This window comes from Aspergillus aculeatus (genome assembly GCF_001890905.1).
Source record: "Aspergillus aculeatus ATCC 16872 unplaced genomic scaffold ASPACscaffold_15, whole genome shotgun sequence".
NCBI lineage: Eukaryota > Fungi > Ascomycota > Eurotiomycetes > Eurotiales > Aspergillaceae > Aspergillus > Aspergillus aculeatus.
In genome coordinates, this window is record NW_017962990.1 from 40930 (window position 1) to 56161 (window position 15232).

Here is a 15232-nt window from a genome sequence, read left to right on the forward strand (position 1 = left end):
TTGAAGCCCAGTGCCCGGCGTCCGGCGTCCACATGCGCGAGAATATGAGACTGGTGAGGGACGACTACCTAGCGAGGCGTGCGGATATGGAAAATTATCATTGGCGACCAAGATTTTCCAACCTGAGTCTTCGAAATTCACATTCGATTACGATTCCACGTGACATCACCCGCAAATTTCGGTGGGTCTGAAATGTACTGGTACACAGTACTCCGTACTTCTGACCTAAAGGCGAGTAATTTGATTAGATGACTAGCCTGATGGGTCCAAAAAGCAAACAAAGCTTCTGGATGCATATACTGTTTGATTGATGCTAGTGCATCGAAGAGGGATTTGGAGACACGGTCAGAGCCAGTGAGTGACCGTGAGCTATTGTTTGGGGAGATAGTTAATTCGAGGCTTAGAGAGACCTCAGTACGTACAGAGGACTGACAGAATATACTTGTACCACTGGATTTTAAGTGAAGCAGATGACTGAGTTAGTTGGCTCTCTCTGCATACGTGGTTGATTTTCTACCTAGCAGTAGTTGAGGTTGAGTTACTTACTCATAGTAAAGTCGGTTGACTTATAACCTCGTTAACTAGTTAGTTATACTTTAGTTAACTAAGCTCAAATGCCATGACTAATAAACATACTAAGCAATCAGACTTTTTCCCTCCGATATCGTGATCCGCACAATGGAAGGCGGAACAGCAAAAGGTAAAGAATGATTCGCTCACCTTTGTCAATGCTCTGCTCCGCTTTCGCAGACCCCGCCAGGTGCACATAAAAATGGCTGTCCCGCAACCGGAGCCGATCGCAAGGGCATGTTACTGACTTCTTGATTGCAAAGACCCCAAACCTGTTCTCCTAGTTTTCAGTATGAATGATCCGCTAGTCGTCGAGCAAGAGTCCTCATCCATGGTCAGTATTGGCCTCCAGGGCTCCTCTGGCAGCAATTGGGTCGTGCAGAAGTTCGGTGGTACGAGCGTCGGCAAGTTCGCCTTGAATATTATCGACCAGGTCGTTCTGTAAGTGGCCTCAATCTCCTCCTGCCCAGGACAGAGCCCGCCACAGAGATCAGTTAACCTCTTGTATCCAGTCCAAGTCTTTCCGAGCATCGTGTTGCTGTAGTTTGCTCAGCGCGAAGCAGCTCGACCAAAGCTGCCGGTACCACCAATCGGTGAGTCATATTCCTCCCTGAGCAACGATGGCAACCGCAATTGCCCAAAGTCTCCCATCGTTGTGCCCCGGGGGCAGTGTTTAAGTCTCACTGAGCCAGAGTCTAATCAAGTACATCATTGTCAGGTTACTCCGAGCAGCGCGGGATGCGGAAGACGCTCTATCTCAGCAATATGCCTCTCTTGTAGAGGCCGTTCGGTTGGAACATATTCAGGTAGTCGGAGATCAAATCCAGTCAAATACACTCAAGTTACGGCTCGTTTCTGAGATCAATGCGGAATGCGACAGAGTACTCAAGGTGCTGGAGGCTGCGCAAACACTTGGTGAGATTAGCGCAAGGTGCATCGACAAGGTGATCAGTACCGGGGAGAAGTTAAGTTGCAGACTTATGGCTGCTTTTCTCGAAGATAGGGGCGTCAATTCGCAATATGTGGACCTGGCCGAAATTATCGATTTCCCCATTTCGAGCCAGGGCCTTGACCAAGAATTCTATAATAACCTAGCTGCTGCTCTCGGAAGAAAGATCGATAGTTGTGAAGATAGGGTCCCTGTCGTTACAGGATTCTTTGGGACTGTACCTGGCGGTCTTCTTGATCAGATTGGACGGGGCTACACTGATCTCTGTGCTGCTCTTGTTGCTGTGGGCATAAACGCGAAGGAATTGCAGGTCTGGAAAGAAGTTGATGGCATCTTCACAGCCGACCCACGGAAGGTGCCAACTGCACGCCTGCTTTCTGCCATCACACCGGCAGAGGCAGCCGAGTTAACGTTCTATGGCTCGGAAGTGATTCACCCTTTTACCATGGAGCAAGTCATCCGTGCCAAAATCCCTATTCGCATAAAGAACGTCATGAACCCGCGGGGAGACGGTACTGTTATATTTCCCGACTCTTCCAGCGAGCTGGAGAAGACGACCCCCGGCCATGATCCAAGACTGTTTCGTACCCGGAGTCCCAGTCTTGTGCAGCGGCCGAAGCGCCCCACGGCCGTGACAATCAAACACCAGATTCTCGTCATCAATGTACATTCGAACAAACGATCACTCTCTCATGGTTTCTTCGCGGGAATATTCTCTGTGCTTGATCGCTGGAGGCTTTCTATCGATTTGATTTCGACGAGCGAGGTGCATGTTTCAATGGCCCTTCATTCCGAGATGCCCTTGCTGAATGGGACCGGGAGAGACGAATATCAGATCATAGACGATGACCTGAAGGGAGCTATCCAGGATCTTCAGAAGTATGGAACCGTCGATATCATACCAGAGATGGCAATTCTCAGTCTTGTGGGAAAGCAAATGAAAAACATGATTGGAGTTGCGGGACGGATGTTTTCGACTCTGGGCGAAAACAATGTTAATATTGAGATGATCTCTCAAGGTAAGTATCTTTAGACACTTTGCTACTGTCCAATAGCTAATCAACACTGTGTCTCAAGGTGCAAGCGAGATCAATATTTCTTGCGTCATTGAGGAGAGAGACGCCGATCGCGCTTTAAACATAATTCACACCAGCATGTTCACCTTTTTAGACTAGACCAATGCTTTGACGTATGTCTTTCTTTACTTGCTTCATTTGTACTCTCTGTAATTTGCATCCTGGTCTCTGGCAGTATAAGATATCCTTTGCAAATTTCGGTTCGTGAAAAGCTCGATTCTGGTCCACGCTGATCCTAGTCCCAAGTCATGGCTGTTATCTGGGCCCTGACTTGCTTGTTGTTGCTGGTTGCGTGCGAATGTTATTGGTCACCTTAGTTGTCTTGGTTGCGTTTCTCCTCTGCGATCCCTCGACTCATGATGCTTTCCCCGCCCCTCTCATACTTGTCCTGTGTTCCTTGCCTTTGTGGTGTGCATGTGTCGGCGCTATGTATTACAAGAGTCTTTTCGGATGATCATGTTTCTACTGCATCTTGTCAAAACAGGACCGACAGAACTTTTAGATGATTACGAAATAGAACAATCATGTTTGTTTTCTTGTCTACTATTGGGTAGACTGAAGCTTGAAAGATGCGCCAGAGGTCTGCAGGTGTTCTGCTGTAGAGCGGGATAAGTGCTCTATTGCCTATAAAACGTACGCACGGGTGGAAGGTCATTGAAATTACTCAGTGCGAATGAATTAAGAAATCATAGCCAACGGCATAAGTGACTCATTACATACAGTAGTATATATGTACATCTCACTAAATGAACTGGCAGGCCTCTGGTTGATGAAGATCCCAAACTGCAAAATTAGATGAACAAGTCTGGTTCCTCAATAATGCGCCCTTACAGATGCATTGACCTTGCACCCAAGGACTTAGGTGCAAGAAAAACTCCCACAAATGCAGTACAATAGATCAGCCCGAGTGCGGAAGTGGAAGCACAGGGTGTTTTCATAGGACTCCGAAGTAGGTCCCCACTCGTACACACAGGTCCATATATACATTTATACCTTACCTTAAAAACCGAGGTCGACTGGAGTCATATAACTATAAGTAAAGAAGGGATGGGAGCCGCTGGGTTAGATCTATAACACAGCCATACTCATGCATGAGTACCGCAGACTGTACGTACGACACAAACATCCTTACGTAGTCAGGAAGGTACCGACCAAATTTCACATCCGAGCCAAAGCTAATCAATATATCCGTACATGCCTCATGATGGGGCACATTGTTCGCGAGGGTCTACTAGTAGTTACTGTCTACTGTAAAGATTTACAGTACTGTATGTAATAAATGTACACCACTATAAGATCTGGGCGTTTGGTACTTATCATGATATACAGTAACTATGCAGCAAGAAATGTGGTACGTATACAATGCGAGTAAGGACCGGACCTTGCGGGGGAGCATAGTATAGCGTAGTACGAAAATGTAGCACAGTGCTAGTAGGTATGTAATAGGTAATATCAATACTCCGTACTCCGTAACAACTATAGCCTAAAACCTCAATTCAAGTTCACTGGCAGTGGTCTAATATTACTCTAATGATATAATCGATTGAAGGGGAAGCGGGTGGCCCACCCCGTCATGATCTGCCGATTGCACAGCAAGTGATTGGAGGAGAGCTTACTCCCTTCTTGCGGCAATGGAGCAAGGAGACCAATCAGTAATGTCATATCCGTACATGTCTTGAGAGCCAAATTCAATGTGTATCGTCATTTGTGACAATACTGGAGCGCTGGATCCGGGTTATGAACATGTTCTCCGCTGGAAGAGACGCGTCTTCGTCACGCGTCAAAACCATACCATACTACCTGACAGGACGCGCAGACTCCCTATCAACAGGTTTGGAGTCATGCTTGTCCTTCTTCCCTTCCATTCTTCAATCTGCTAAGAGTTGCTATTCTCCAAATATCTCGCGCATATTCCACTCCCCCCCCCCTCCCCACCTTGCCTGGAGGGACCTACCTTACCAGGCAAAGGCATCTTGAACTTAGAGGCGAGAGCCGCTTTCCCGTGTACCTCCTCTTTTTCGATTTCCTACCGACCTAGTCTTCGTCACCTTGCAATATCTTCGAACCTGACCCACGAATTAAGTATTCTCCGCGTCGCTCTCATCCTTGCATCATCTGGATCATTCACCAAGTAGAAGAACAAGTGAAAAGGCATATTTCACACTTGAGGCTATTGTGAAGCCAAACTATCAGTCACAATCGCGTTTACCCATCCGCTGCACCTGATTTGTGCTTGATTGTCGCCATATGCCACCTCTACTACATGAGGTGGCCTGATTGTTAAGTCTCTTAGCACGGATCTTCTCATCCTTCTTCAAGGCGTATGGGCGACGCCCTTGTCTTCTAGGCTTCATTTTGTCGCGATACAACTTGAACGTTAATTGCTTCCGTTATCGGTGCCCTATCGAAGCCCAACGTCTCTGATTCAAGTCTGTCACCATTAATTTACTCTCAGAGACCGCGACGTTTTTGGCGCTCATCAACTTCCCATCCATTCTCCATAAAAGGTCGCGCTGGCCGCAAATATGGGCTCACCACACTCAGCGTCGACTGTTTCGGGGCCCTCACCACCCCTTCATGGCAGGGTCGTGTCCAAGCCACATCCTCACCTGGAGCCATCGCCTTTACCACTGCAGCCTATTGAGAATGTTACCTCAACTCAAGTTCGTGAACTGTGCCCGGTTCCTCCTGGCTCACGAAAATTGTCACCAACGAAAGCGTATCGAGGATCAGCTGCTTCAATCTCAGGCCGAGGGAAGTTGGGATTTGTCCCGATCACAGCTCCCCCTCCGCCAGCCTTCACGACCGATTCACCCACAAAGCGACCATCTGTTCCAGCGTTCAGTCTGATAACTGCTACTTCATCGATGCCGCAATCTGCCCTTTTCACAACCTTTCCATCAGTCAACCCTGGTAAACGGTCACATAAGGAAACTCATATATTAGATGATACTCCCAGTGACAGTTTTGCTGATTTCCCTGAGCCTACTTTAATATCCAAGCATCCTATGAAAAGAACACTTTTAGACGCCGCCCCACTTAAGGAACGGGCAGCCAAAAAAATGAAGCGTGAAGACATTACTGCGATGCGACTCCCAGAACCATACGAGATGCCACTGATCGAAGATGACGGCACAAAACCACCGTACAGCTATGCAACCCTGATTGGAATGTCTATTTTACGTGCTCCTAACAGGAAGCTGACCCTTGCACAAATATACAAGTGGATATCTGACACTTTCTCATACTACAAGAATAGTGATCCTGGATGGCAGAACAGCATTCGCCACAATCTCAGCCTTAACAAAGCATTCATTAAACAGGAGCGACCGAAAGATGATCCAGGCAAAGGCAATTATTGGGCCATAGAGCCTGGCATGGAGGCGCAATTTCTCAAAGACAAGCCCCTGCGCCGAGCGACAATGTCAAGTCTCCCGCTCCCGGCAGCTCCTCTTAGGGATCCAGCTCTCTCCCAGAGCTCAAGTACAACCACATGGGCTGTTCCTCCACCGACATTTACTACAACAGCGAAACCCTCGAAGACTGTGGATCTGTCATCTGACGCAACGCTTCCTGCTTCTGACCCCGCTCTCCAAGATGATACAGGCGACGAAAGTGTGAATTGCAATATTTTGCAGCCTCCAGCTCCTCGTTCTTCTCCTCCCCAACCAATCCACTCCTCACCTCCTGTTATAGCACCTCGCTACTCCCGCCAAGGAACCCCTCCAACTCCTTCCCATCACATTACATCTTCCAGCATTGTTCACATCAACAGCAAGCAAAACTCGCATGCTATGAATGATAGCGGTTACTTCTCGTCCTTGGAATCTTCTGCCATGCGACCAAACAAGGCTGGGAATATCCTGACCTCGGATTTGGAAATCGATCCCCCTCGCATCAAACGCGGTCGCGCAGAAGAAGAGATTGCCCGCATTCGAAGCTCGTCACATGACGTAAGTCCCAGTCATTGCGCATCGATGAAAGAGCCAGGGGTCATCGTGAATTCCTCTCCACTACGCGGTGAATTTGTCAGCATGCTACCTCCTCCAATTACGCCCTTAATCAAGTTCAAGAAACCAGCAAAACCGCCGCCGTCAGTGTCGCCGAACACTAACCTTCGTAACCATCGAAAGAAAATTCAGCAGATGGTGAATTCTCCCATCAAACATCTGGGACTGACGGATGAAGACCTTCCATGGAGCCCTGCCTTCAACATTCAAGACGAGAGCTTTACACCAAGTGACAGTCCAAATACGAGCTTCGATGTTTTCGCAGATCCTGCTACAGACAACTTATCGAATGCGGCATATGGGTCTCCTGAGAAACGCTCGGCGAAGCGTACCCGAGTTAATTCTGACGGATCCAGCAGTACTATACTGGCTGATATTACAGCGGTGAGTGTTAACACTCGCACTGGTGTGCCGTCGATACCCTCCAACAAAAAAAGTCTTCTCTTCCCTGACTCCCCGTCCAAAGCCCCAGAATCAGGGCGCTACATCGACGCCGCTCATGATGATTTCTTCTCATTCCATCTTTTCGATGAGAGTCCAGGAGAGGTTGATGGCGTCGATCTCTTGCAGGGATTTCAGAAGATTGGGGATGCAAGCAAGGAAGAGACTTCGCGTCTAAAATCATATGCACCAAGGCCGCGGTTTAATCATCGCAGCAGCACGTCCTTGTTTTGATCTTGCAAAAGATCAGCTTATATTGGAGAGTCGCCGAGTTAAAAAAAAAAAAAGTGCAATAGGCTCCAACTATGCCAAATTGCGTTGTTTGTCACTATTCCAACGATGCGCGCCATCTAACCACTTTGGCTGAGATATTGTCATCCTACGGATGATGATATATTACGCGGACTAGGAACCAAAGTCCCCCTCCTTTATTGTTCTGATTATGTTGATTTATCTATCTATGATCAAATCGGTGTTTCTGGCGTTCTTCGGACCAAGGGGATAATCATTGCGCCTGAGATGACCTTCTTATGACCTTTACGATGACATCTGATCAGATGTACATGAGCAACAATTTGTTTCACGAACTTTGAGGGTATTATTCTGATTCTGTATGTAACCAACACAAGTCAGTCGTTCCCAGCTAACAGTCATAATAATTATCCTACTCTATTGAAATTCTTGAACGTCTTGGATTTGGGTATCATAACGGTCGTAGCAGAGCCAACCAAACAAGGAAACAATGCAAAAATACAGCATCGACGACTTTCTTCAGGTCCCGGCAGATTAGACAGGAAAAGAGGAAAGACTACCCCTCAAAAGACAGGCAACATATTATACCCGCCCAAACGCCGTATATGAGGCCCGTCTTGTCAAATTGTTACTGCTTTAAATAAGTGGTTCGGAGCCGCGCGCGCGAAGATTCTTGTCCGACATTTGGCCCGCTGCCATAAGTCTAGTCACTGCTTGCACAGCCTCGACAGCCACAGCTTACACATTGGATCGTTTGGTCTTCCTTTAGTTGCGCTCTCGGTACCCGACAAATGCAGGTTGCATTGAAATTCGTTTCTTTTGTCTGTATGCAGCGGAGGCAACAGAGCTTAACCATACCAAGTCAGCAATGTGAACATGTTATTGCGATGCAGGCCGCATCGAAGGTTATAAGGAATATTAGGGAAAGACCTTTTCGTAGCCTTGCTTTTTCCACTTGGCAATCAAGTTTGAATCGGCATAGTTATTCTTGAGGAGCCACTCATAAAGTTGTTTCGATATGGCTTCCTTCTCATAATACAGGTCGTATATATATCGAGATCCTAGGTTCATATCACTTAGCCACTGAAGATATATGTCGATTGCGGTGTTGAAGGCCGACTAATGCGAGGAGCTTTAAATGGGGATAGCAGGACAAGGGGAATGCGCACTCTGATGACTTATCTGAAATATAGGCCAAAGCATCTCATGCTTCTTCTTCCCATCGTGTGATGCATTCTCTGCATCTTTCATCTTGTTGCTGAATTCGAGTAAGGTATCTTCAATATCATCGAAACCCGCCGGAGGTGGCTTGCGGGTACGTGAAGTTCGAATAGGAGGCATACTGGGAGGTACGGCGCAAATGCAGAATGAGGCGGAGATTTAAGAGAGTGATATATTACGCACGACAAGATAAGTAGATGATGTTCGACTTGTCGCGGAATTGCAGAGACAAGCCAACAGATGATCGAAACCTCGAACGATCATAAGAACCGGTAGTCCTTTTTGCCATCTCACACCGCCATGTGACGGGTCCGAGGAAATGCTTGTGCGGGCTGACTTTGGTTACCAGGAAGAAAAGAGCCCAACTACCCGGTTAGACACCAGCTTCCCGGCTACGACACATCTTCTTCCCAACAACTCTTTCCTCCTATCCTGTTGTTTCTCGGGTCAAGAGAAAAAAAATTCACCATGGATACTCAAACGCAACTCGACATCGCCAAGCTCAATGATGCCGACAGAAAGGAATTGACCCAGTACCTCGCAAACGAGGCACAGAAATCCAACATCCAGCAAAGTAAGTTGAACAGGGAATAGTCATAGTGAACTGAGCGAGCGGGCTTTTTCAAGAATGTCGACTGATTGTCATTACTTCTGCAAGCTGTTCATGGCCTGGCCGATATCTGTTGGAAAAAGTGCATCACCGGAAAGATCTCGTCGGGCCGCCTAGATCACTCTGAGGAAGCCTGTGCGCAGAATTGCGTGGAACGATGGATGGATACGAACTTTGCTGTCCTGAAGCACCTCGAAACCCTGCGAGGACAATGAAAGCTTCGTGTTCGGGGTACTAATGTATACAATTGCCTTTCGAGCTCTCTCTAGACAATCATGGTCTGTTGTGTTGGTTTTTCCAATTCTCCACTTACTTGGATCGAGACCTTTCTTTGACAGGAATCCAAATTTGCTATGTCTAGGCTACCAAGGAATTGAAAGCCTCAAGTAGACCTATATACACGCATATCGTACTCCACCAATCCCATGAATTAGTCCTGGACCCGAGAAGCGCCATGAGTCTCATGTTCACATCCACCGGACTTTTACATTTAAAGCCTTCCCCACTAAGACTCGGGAGGGTATATCAGGGTATCATCCTATGTCATCTATACTTCATTACTATATCATGGATTCGGGTAATGCTTTTCATTTTTTGATTTGATCATTGCATCCTCGTTGAAGCACTGGCAGTTAACTGTATATTTGATATTGACGAACCACCGCACAAAACTAAAAGAAAAACCCGTCAGTCCCAGACAAACCCATCTAGACGATAGCAAGCTTGGTGGCAGCAATGTCCAGAGCGTCGACGTCGGGAGTAAGACGGGCGTAAGCCTTCTTGGAGCCGTCGGGTCTGAAAAAGTTAGATTTGTCACCGGTCATCTCTTCAAGTGCAGAGCAATTCACATACCTCACAAGAGTGTTGACCTTGACGGTATCGACGTCGTACAGCTGCTTAAGAGCAAGCTTGATCTGACGCTTGTTGGCCTTGACGTCCACGATGAACACAAGGGTGTTGTTCTCCTCGATCTTCTTCATGGCGCTCTCCGTGTTAAGGGGGAAGAGAACGACCTTGTGGGCATCGAGGCGAGGCGCGTGGGGGATCGACTTGCGAGGGTACTTGGGCGACCGGGAAAGCTGGAGAGTCTTGGGGCGGTGGAAGGTTGTCGAGGTGCGGACCTTGCGAGCCTTGTGCGCCTGGAAATTGAGAACGTTCAGCATCGACCAAATCATAGGTGGTCCGGGTGTCATGGGAACATACACCTGCACCCTTCAGAACTGCCTTGGCAGCAGCACCAGCCTTGCTGCTGGGCTTGGTCTTGCCTGTACAAACCCACATGTCAGTCGCTGTGGTTCACTAAGAAAAATTGCTCATTTCGACGGCCGGTCCGCGAGACAGTCAAACAGGTGGCGCAAGTGCCGAATCAAACGCTGGGTTCAATTTCGCCATGTTGCTCCTGCTTTGCAGTGCTGGGATGAAAATCACGTCGATTCCATAAAATTCCACCGGAATGTATCACTTGATGCGCGCAAATTCGGGATTCGGAATAGGAAAAATCTGCAGACTCAAACATCATGGGGTAGTCGCACGAAATTAACCTACCTTGCTTGTTTTCCACCTTAGGGGCCATGGCTGTCGTCCGGCGCTGTCGTGGTGATTGTCGCAGTGTCGAGAGTCGAGTTATTTGGAAGGTGTTCGCTTAGCGAAAACCCTACGGATGCTGTGTGGGTCACCTGACCTTCCCGCTCTCCAGGCTGCTCAAATATCTTGGCGTACTCTGAAACAGGCTAGACTTAGCCAACCAGGTCATATGTCTCTAGTATCACGTGCAATTCGAGTGGCTAAGTTTACTGGTCTGGCCGACTCGCTCCGGCTCGATTCAATTCTACGTATCATGCTTCTACCTAAGCCCGGGCGTTAAGCGGTCAAGTTCTCCTACGTAGACATCGCGTTCGCTCGTATTTTGCTGTGGGATTGAAGTGGAAATAGCGAAGCACCCTACCGACATGATAAACTCCAAAAGACAAAGGCTCAAAAGGCCGACTCTTCTTTCTCGGACTCGCCCACCAACAATCAAGCCAGGACACGCAAGCCTCTCGTCGAAAGCGACCCGAAACCTCATTCGCTCACATCACAGACTACTCAAAGCACGAAAGCAGGCTTCGCAGACCGGCGATGCAGCCTCAGTGGCTAAAATTGATGCCCAGATCGAAGAAAACGGTGGTTTGGAAAGCTACCAACTTGCGAGCAAGCTGGGCCAGTCGTCCACTCGCGGTGGTGATTCCAGCAAACTTTTGGTTGACTGGCTAGCCCCCCGATTACAGCCACTGGAAGGCAAACATTACAAATATCGTGTGCTCGAAGTTGGAGCGCTTAGCACGAAAAATGCCTGTTCCTTGAACCAATCGCTTGAAGTCACTAGGATCGATCTGAATTCTCAGGAGGCAGGCATTTCGAAGCAAGATTTTATGGAAAGGCCTCTTCCAGAACACGTGGGCGACCAATTTCATGTTATCAGTCTCTCTCTAGTCCTCAATTATGTACCGGATGCCCTCGTCAGAGGTGAAATGTTGAAGCGCTGCACATCTTTTCTGGTCAAATCGCCACCATCTGGTCTTTCTCAAGGAGCATGCTCTTGCTTGTTTCTCGTTCTGCCAGCCGCCTGCGTCTATAATTCTCGCTACCTCACGGAAGCCCGGCTGTACGATATAATGTCAAGCATGGGGTTTATTCTGTCAAACAGCAAGAAAACTCATAAACTTATCTACCAACTCTGGGAATATACTGGTGATTCCAACCCCAGGTCTTTCGCCAAGGAAATGCTGAATCCTGGCAAGATCAGGAACAATTTCACCATCATTGTCAAATGACACATCCGTGGCATAAGGCATTAACGCAGAAGAATGAGGCATTAAGTGTCCGGTGCCTCACAATGCAGAAATGGTTTCCTGCGGTATAAAGGACCAGGCGGTCCCAATGAGCGCTAGTATCGAAGAAATGACTAGCAAAAACCAGTTCAGTAGTCGCTCTCGTGGGCTAATCTCTTTGCCGAAGATCTTCAAGTGAAATGCCAGCGGCAGGATAATGCATATTGTGAAGCACAGAGCCGAACCCATCAGCGCCATAATTCTGTCGAATGACGGGAAGAGAACTGCCATGCAGACAATAAGGACGATCACCGCTATACGTATCGCAGCTTTCGAAGCTTCGCGCAACGCAGACTTCATCGCTCCATGCTGGATTGATTGTCCTTCCGGACGCGGAACAAGTCCACAAAGAACCTCGATGGTAGCCACAAGAGGCCGGCAGCTGCAACGCGTCAATCGAAAGAACCCCTTCTGAGAGGCGCGAGAAGAGTAAGCTAGATATGCTCAACACTTACTTTAAGGGTACCTTAGTAATTGGAATCGTCGCGATAAATACTATCATGCAAATAGATAAGGCACGTGAGAACTCATTTGTCAACAGAATGTTGGCAGTAATCTCATCCCGGACTGTGTCACCAAACATAAGCCAGCCCACAATGGCCATTGCACAATCGAGGGAATACTGCAGTGAAACACAGTTGTTAGTTCCAGAAGAGCTTTCACTAATCTTCCCTTCTTAATTGTCGTTAGCTTACCGTGAAGGAATACGTCACCACGAGACTTTTGCCGTACTTCTGCGGATGTCTCATATCCCGGTAGATGTTTGGAAAGACACCATGGCCGCCCCACGGTGCTATGAACCGTTAGTTGCTCCCATGCATTTTCTAAATGCCTGAAACCAGACTTACACATTATCAGGCCAAAGCTGAGAGGAAGGGTTGCCCAGTTATCCGGCAGTAGTGAAGTCCGGGCTGGTTGGAGCAGGGAACCTGGCGCTGTTGCTTTCAGCACACCATCGATGCATATGATCAAGACAACTGCTCGTGAGGTCAGCATGACATGTATAAACTTATCAAGGTAGTAGACGTACTAGATGTGCAAGACAGAATGCCAAGAATACTTGTCACACTGAGAAGCCGCAAGGGTAAGAAGTTTAGAGGGATAAGCATGAGCCCACAAATAAATTTCCAATGGAGAATGCTGAGACCTGGCACTAGAGCTTGCAGGCTATCTGCAAAGAGTACAACAAGGGCAACACAAGCCCCTATGAGCTCCAAGCAGAACAACAGACTTGTGACTAAGCGCGCATGATACCCAAAACTGATATACGCTAGATCAGCGTAAGTGACAAGACTTCGGTCAACATCCAGGCACTTTGCCAGGATTTTCGCTGTATATGCTGTGGTAAATGCTGCGAAAAGTAAGAACGTCAGTCCTATGAGCCAACCCGCTTGTTTCATGGCCAACGGTAGGCTTAAAAGACCGATGCCGATTAATACGTTTACGGAATTGAAAATAGTTTGCGGAACAGTAGATTGCCCAACAACCACACATTCGCGTATACCATTGTTGTGCTGGACTTGCTTGACAAGTAGTGACGCCCCTTCAGGTTCCACTGCGGTATCACCGCGACTTTGTTGTTCCCTGTGAAGTTGGGCTGCATTCCTTCGCGCTGTTTGACTGATTCGCGAAGAAATTGTACCGTATGATGTCCCAAGCAAGGGCTCATATCTGTCTAGACTCGTGCTCGGAACCCCCGAATAGACCTGTGTAGCAGTACTGCGGTTTTCCGCAACCCCATCCGAGCTCAGTAAAGGCTGTGTAGAGCTCACCTCATGGTCGCGCTGATCGTATGACCTGGGAAGACTTGATCGTATAGTATCCCACTCTTCGTCTGCGTCAGCTGTCACGAAGGAGGGGCGACGAGGTAGAACCTCCGGGAAGCATGCGGCTCGCTGCCATGACCGTGCGAAGTTGTCGATGCTATTGACTCCGCCGGCTTGCCGAAAACGCGCGGAGAAGGAGGCCGATCTGGGTTGCTCATTTTAGAGGCTGTTGTTGGCCACCGTAGGAAGCGGGAGCCATAAGTTTACCTTGACCTGGGTATAAAATCCTCATCTTCCGGAGAGCTGCTGAAGCTATCGGTCTCAAACGGTGACGTTGAGGTTGACCTCCCATGAGCAGTGGGCCAATGGTGGCTCGAATCTCCAACCTCATCGTCATCCAACAAAGCGAGTTGTGACATTTTATCCTTGTATGAGCTTCAACTTGGATTCTCGTGCTCGTCAGCAAGGTGATATTAGTGCGCTGTACGGCAATTGCTGGACAGGAGCGTGAAGGAGGCGTAGTAGAATATTGATGGCCGTTCAAGTCGGGACGAAGAGCGGCGAACAACGAATTAAAGTGACAAGCCAAAGAGGTGGAGGAGAGAGAGAAAGAAAAGTAGAACGGAAGCAGTGCCCACAGACGTCTTGTCTTGTTTTGGGTGGAGTGACTTAGTCGGGGCCGACTACTTATCAAGACGAGAACAAGGAAGGTGGGAGACCATTCTAGAGTCCGTGTACACAAGCCAGGGTCGTGACCCTCTTATACGCACCATCATTGAAGCTCATATCGAAATCGACGCAGTCTGGGACTGATAAGCATCAGGCTAGAACCTTTTGCTCAAGCAAGGAAATGGGAAGTCAAATGAATGAGAAATACTCATTGATCAGAGAGAGCTCCTACCGGGGCTTGGGTGACGGAAGTGGAGAGTGGATTGGACGGACACCGACTATCATGATAACAGCAAAACTAGTCTAGTCCGTTTAGTCCAGAGTACCTTATCAATATTGATCGTCAGAGCTGGTGGCTATACTAATACGTAAGCCCACAGAGTCATTCGTTGACTAGTTAGTCCAACCGAAAAAGAGCACGACTTGCACACCGCAGGTAATGGATATTCTTGTCCTTGCTCCGTACTTTTCTCGAGATTTTAGTTAAAAGGTACAGTACCTGGTCCCTAGGGGCCTCTCCCATGGAATCGACTTGGCCTGGTTCAATTTATCATTCAGACACTCCAACTTACTTTTTTGGCCCTGCGGACGGACTACTGCTGCTGCTACTTAACTACTACGACGACGACGACGACGAGGACGACTACATGATCTTTTCGTTTGTTTTTGAACACTTTCGCTCCGATCCATGCAAATTCAAAATCCAGTAGATACCTACCTAGGCCTTGCACCTATTTCTACAATGCTGGCTTTGCCCCCGCTAAGTTCATGCATTGTACTGTACAGTACGGTGCATGC

At 48.1% G+C, this 15232-nt stretch overlaps 7 protein-coding genes across 7 annotated transcripts; 4 read left to right on the plus strand and 3 right to left on the minus strand.

The window, feature by feature from the left end:
* The first annotated feature begins 760 nt into the window (after positions 1-760).
* ASPACDRAFT_80878 (aspartate kinase) lies at positions 761-3088 on the plus strand. Its single transcript, XM_020205748.1, has 4 exons — positions 761-1011; positions 1083-1163; positions 1289-2538; positions 2597-3088. Exons 1-4 carry the CDS (start codon positions 863-865, stop codon positions 2692-2694), a joined length of 1578 nt encoding a protein of 525 aa, XP_020053049.1. The 5' UTR covers positions 761-862; the 3' UTR covers positions 2695-3088.
* Positions 3089-5120: 2032 nt separating this feature from the next.
* Positions 5121-7280, plus strand: ASPACDRAFT_54116 (forkhead box transcription factor; the record flags this gene model as incomplete). Its single annotated transcript, XM_020202835.1, has 1 exon — positions 5121-7280. One exon carries the CDS (start codon positions 5121-5123, stop codon positions 7278-7280), a length of 2160 nt encoding a protein of 719 aa, XP_020053050.1.
* A 721-nt stretch (positions 7281-8001) lies between these two features.
* ASPACDRAFT_54117 (BUD31 family protein) lies at positions 8002-8639 on the minus strand (the record flags this gene model as incomplete). Its single annotated transcript, XM_020202836.1, has 3 exons — positions 8002-8145; positions 8229-8359; positions 8468-8639. The coding sequence occupies 3 exons, from the start codon at positions 8637-8639 to the stop codon at positions 8002-8004; spliced, it is 447 nt and encodes a 148-aa protein (XP_020053051.1).
* Positions 8640-8944: 305 nt separating this feature from the next.
* ASPACDRAFT_80881 (Tim10/DDP family zinc finger protein) lies at positions 8945-9523 on the plus strand. The gene is made up of 2 exons (XM_020205749.1): positions 8945-9093; positions 9178-9523. Exons 1-2 carry the CDS (start codon positions 8988-8990, stop codon positions 9342-9344), a joined length of 273 nt encoding a protein of 90 aa, XP_020053052.1. The 5' UTR covers positions 8945-8987; the 3' UTR covers positions 9345-9523.
* Positions 9524-9836: 313 nt separating this feature from the next.
* On the minus strand, positions 9837-10702 carry ASPACDRAFT_54118 (60S ribosomal protein uL23; the record flags this gene model as incomplete). Its single annotated transcript, XM_020202837.1, has 4 exons — positions 9837-9924; positions 9982-10268; positions 10333-10394; positions 10675-10702. The coding sequence occupies 4 exons, from the start codon at positions 10700-10702 to the stop codon at positions 9837-9839; spliced, it is 465 nt and encodes a 154-aa protein (XP_020053053.1).
* Positions 10703-11078: 376 nt separating this feature from the next.
* ASPACDRAFT_54119 (25S rRNA (adenine2142-N1)-methyltransferase) lies at positions 11079-11942 on the plus strand (the record flags this gene model as incomplete). The annotated part of the gene is made up of 1 exon (XM_020202838.1): positions 11079-11942. The coding sequence occupies one exon, from the start codon at positions 11079-11081 to the stop codon at positions 11940-11942; it is 864 nt and encodes a 287-aa protein (XP_020053054.1).
* Positions 11943-11999: 57 nt separating this feature from the next.
* On the minus strand, positions 12000-13972 carry ASPACDRAFT_33719 (putative transporter; the record flags this gene model as incomplete). The annotated part of the gene is made up of 5 exons (XM_020199985.1): positions 12000-12381; positions 12455-12621; positions 12695-12792; positions 12848-12976; positions 13030-13972. Coding segments are annotated over 5 exons (1719 nt in total), but the record flags the coding sequence as incomplete, so codon positions are not given.
* Positions 13973-15232: the final 1260 nt, after the last annotated feature.

Excerpts from the sequence above, each read along its gene's own strand:
- ASPACDRAFT_80878 (XM_020205748.1), top strand. The coding sequence starts at position 863 with ATGAATGATCCGCTAGTCGTCGAGCAAGAGTCCTCATCCATGGTCAGT. Across the intron at positions 1,012-1,082 it reads ATTATCGACCAGGTCGTTCT|TCCAAGTCTTTCCGAGCATC; the intron begins GTAAGTGGCCTC and ends TCTTGTATCCAG. Across the intron at positions 1,164-1,288 it reads GCTGCCGGTACCACCAATCG|GTTACTCCGAGCAGCGCGGG; the intron begins GTGAGTCATATT and ends CATCATTGTCAG.
- ASPACDRAFT_80881 (XM_020205749.1), top strand. The coding sequence starts at position 8,988 with ATGGATACTCAAACGCAACTCGACATCGCCAAGCTCAATGATGCCGAC. Across the intron at positions 9,094-9,177 it reads GAAATCCAACATCCAGCAAA|CTGTTCATGGCCTGGCCGAT; the intron begins GTAAGTTGAACA and ends TACTTCTGCAAG.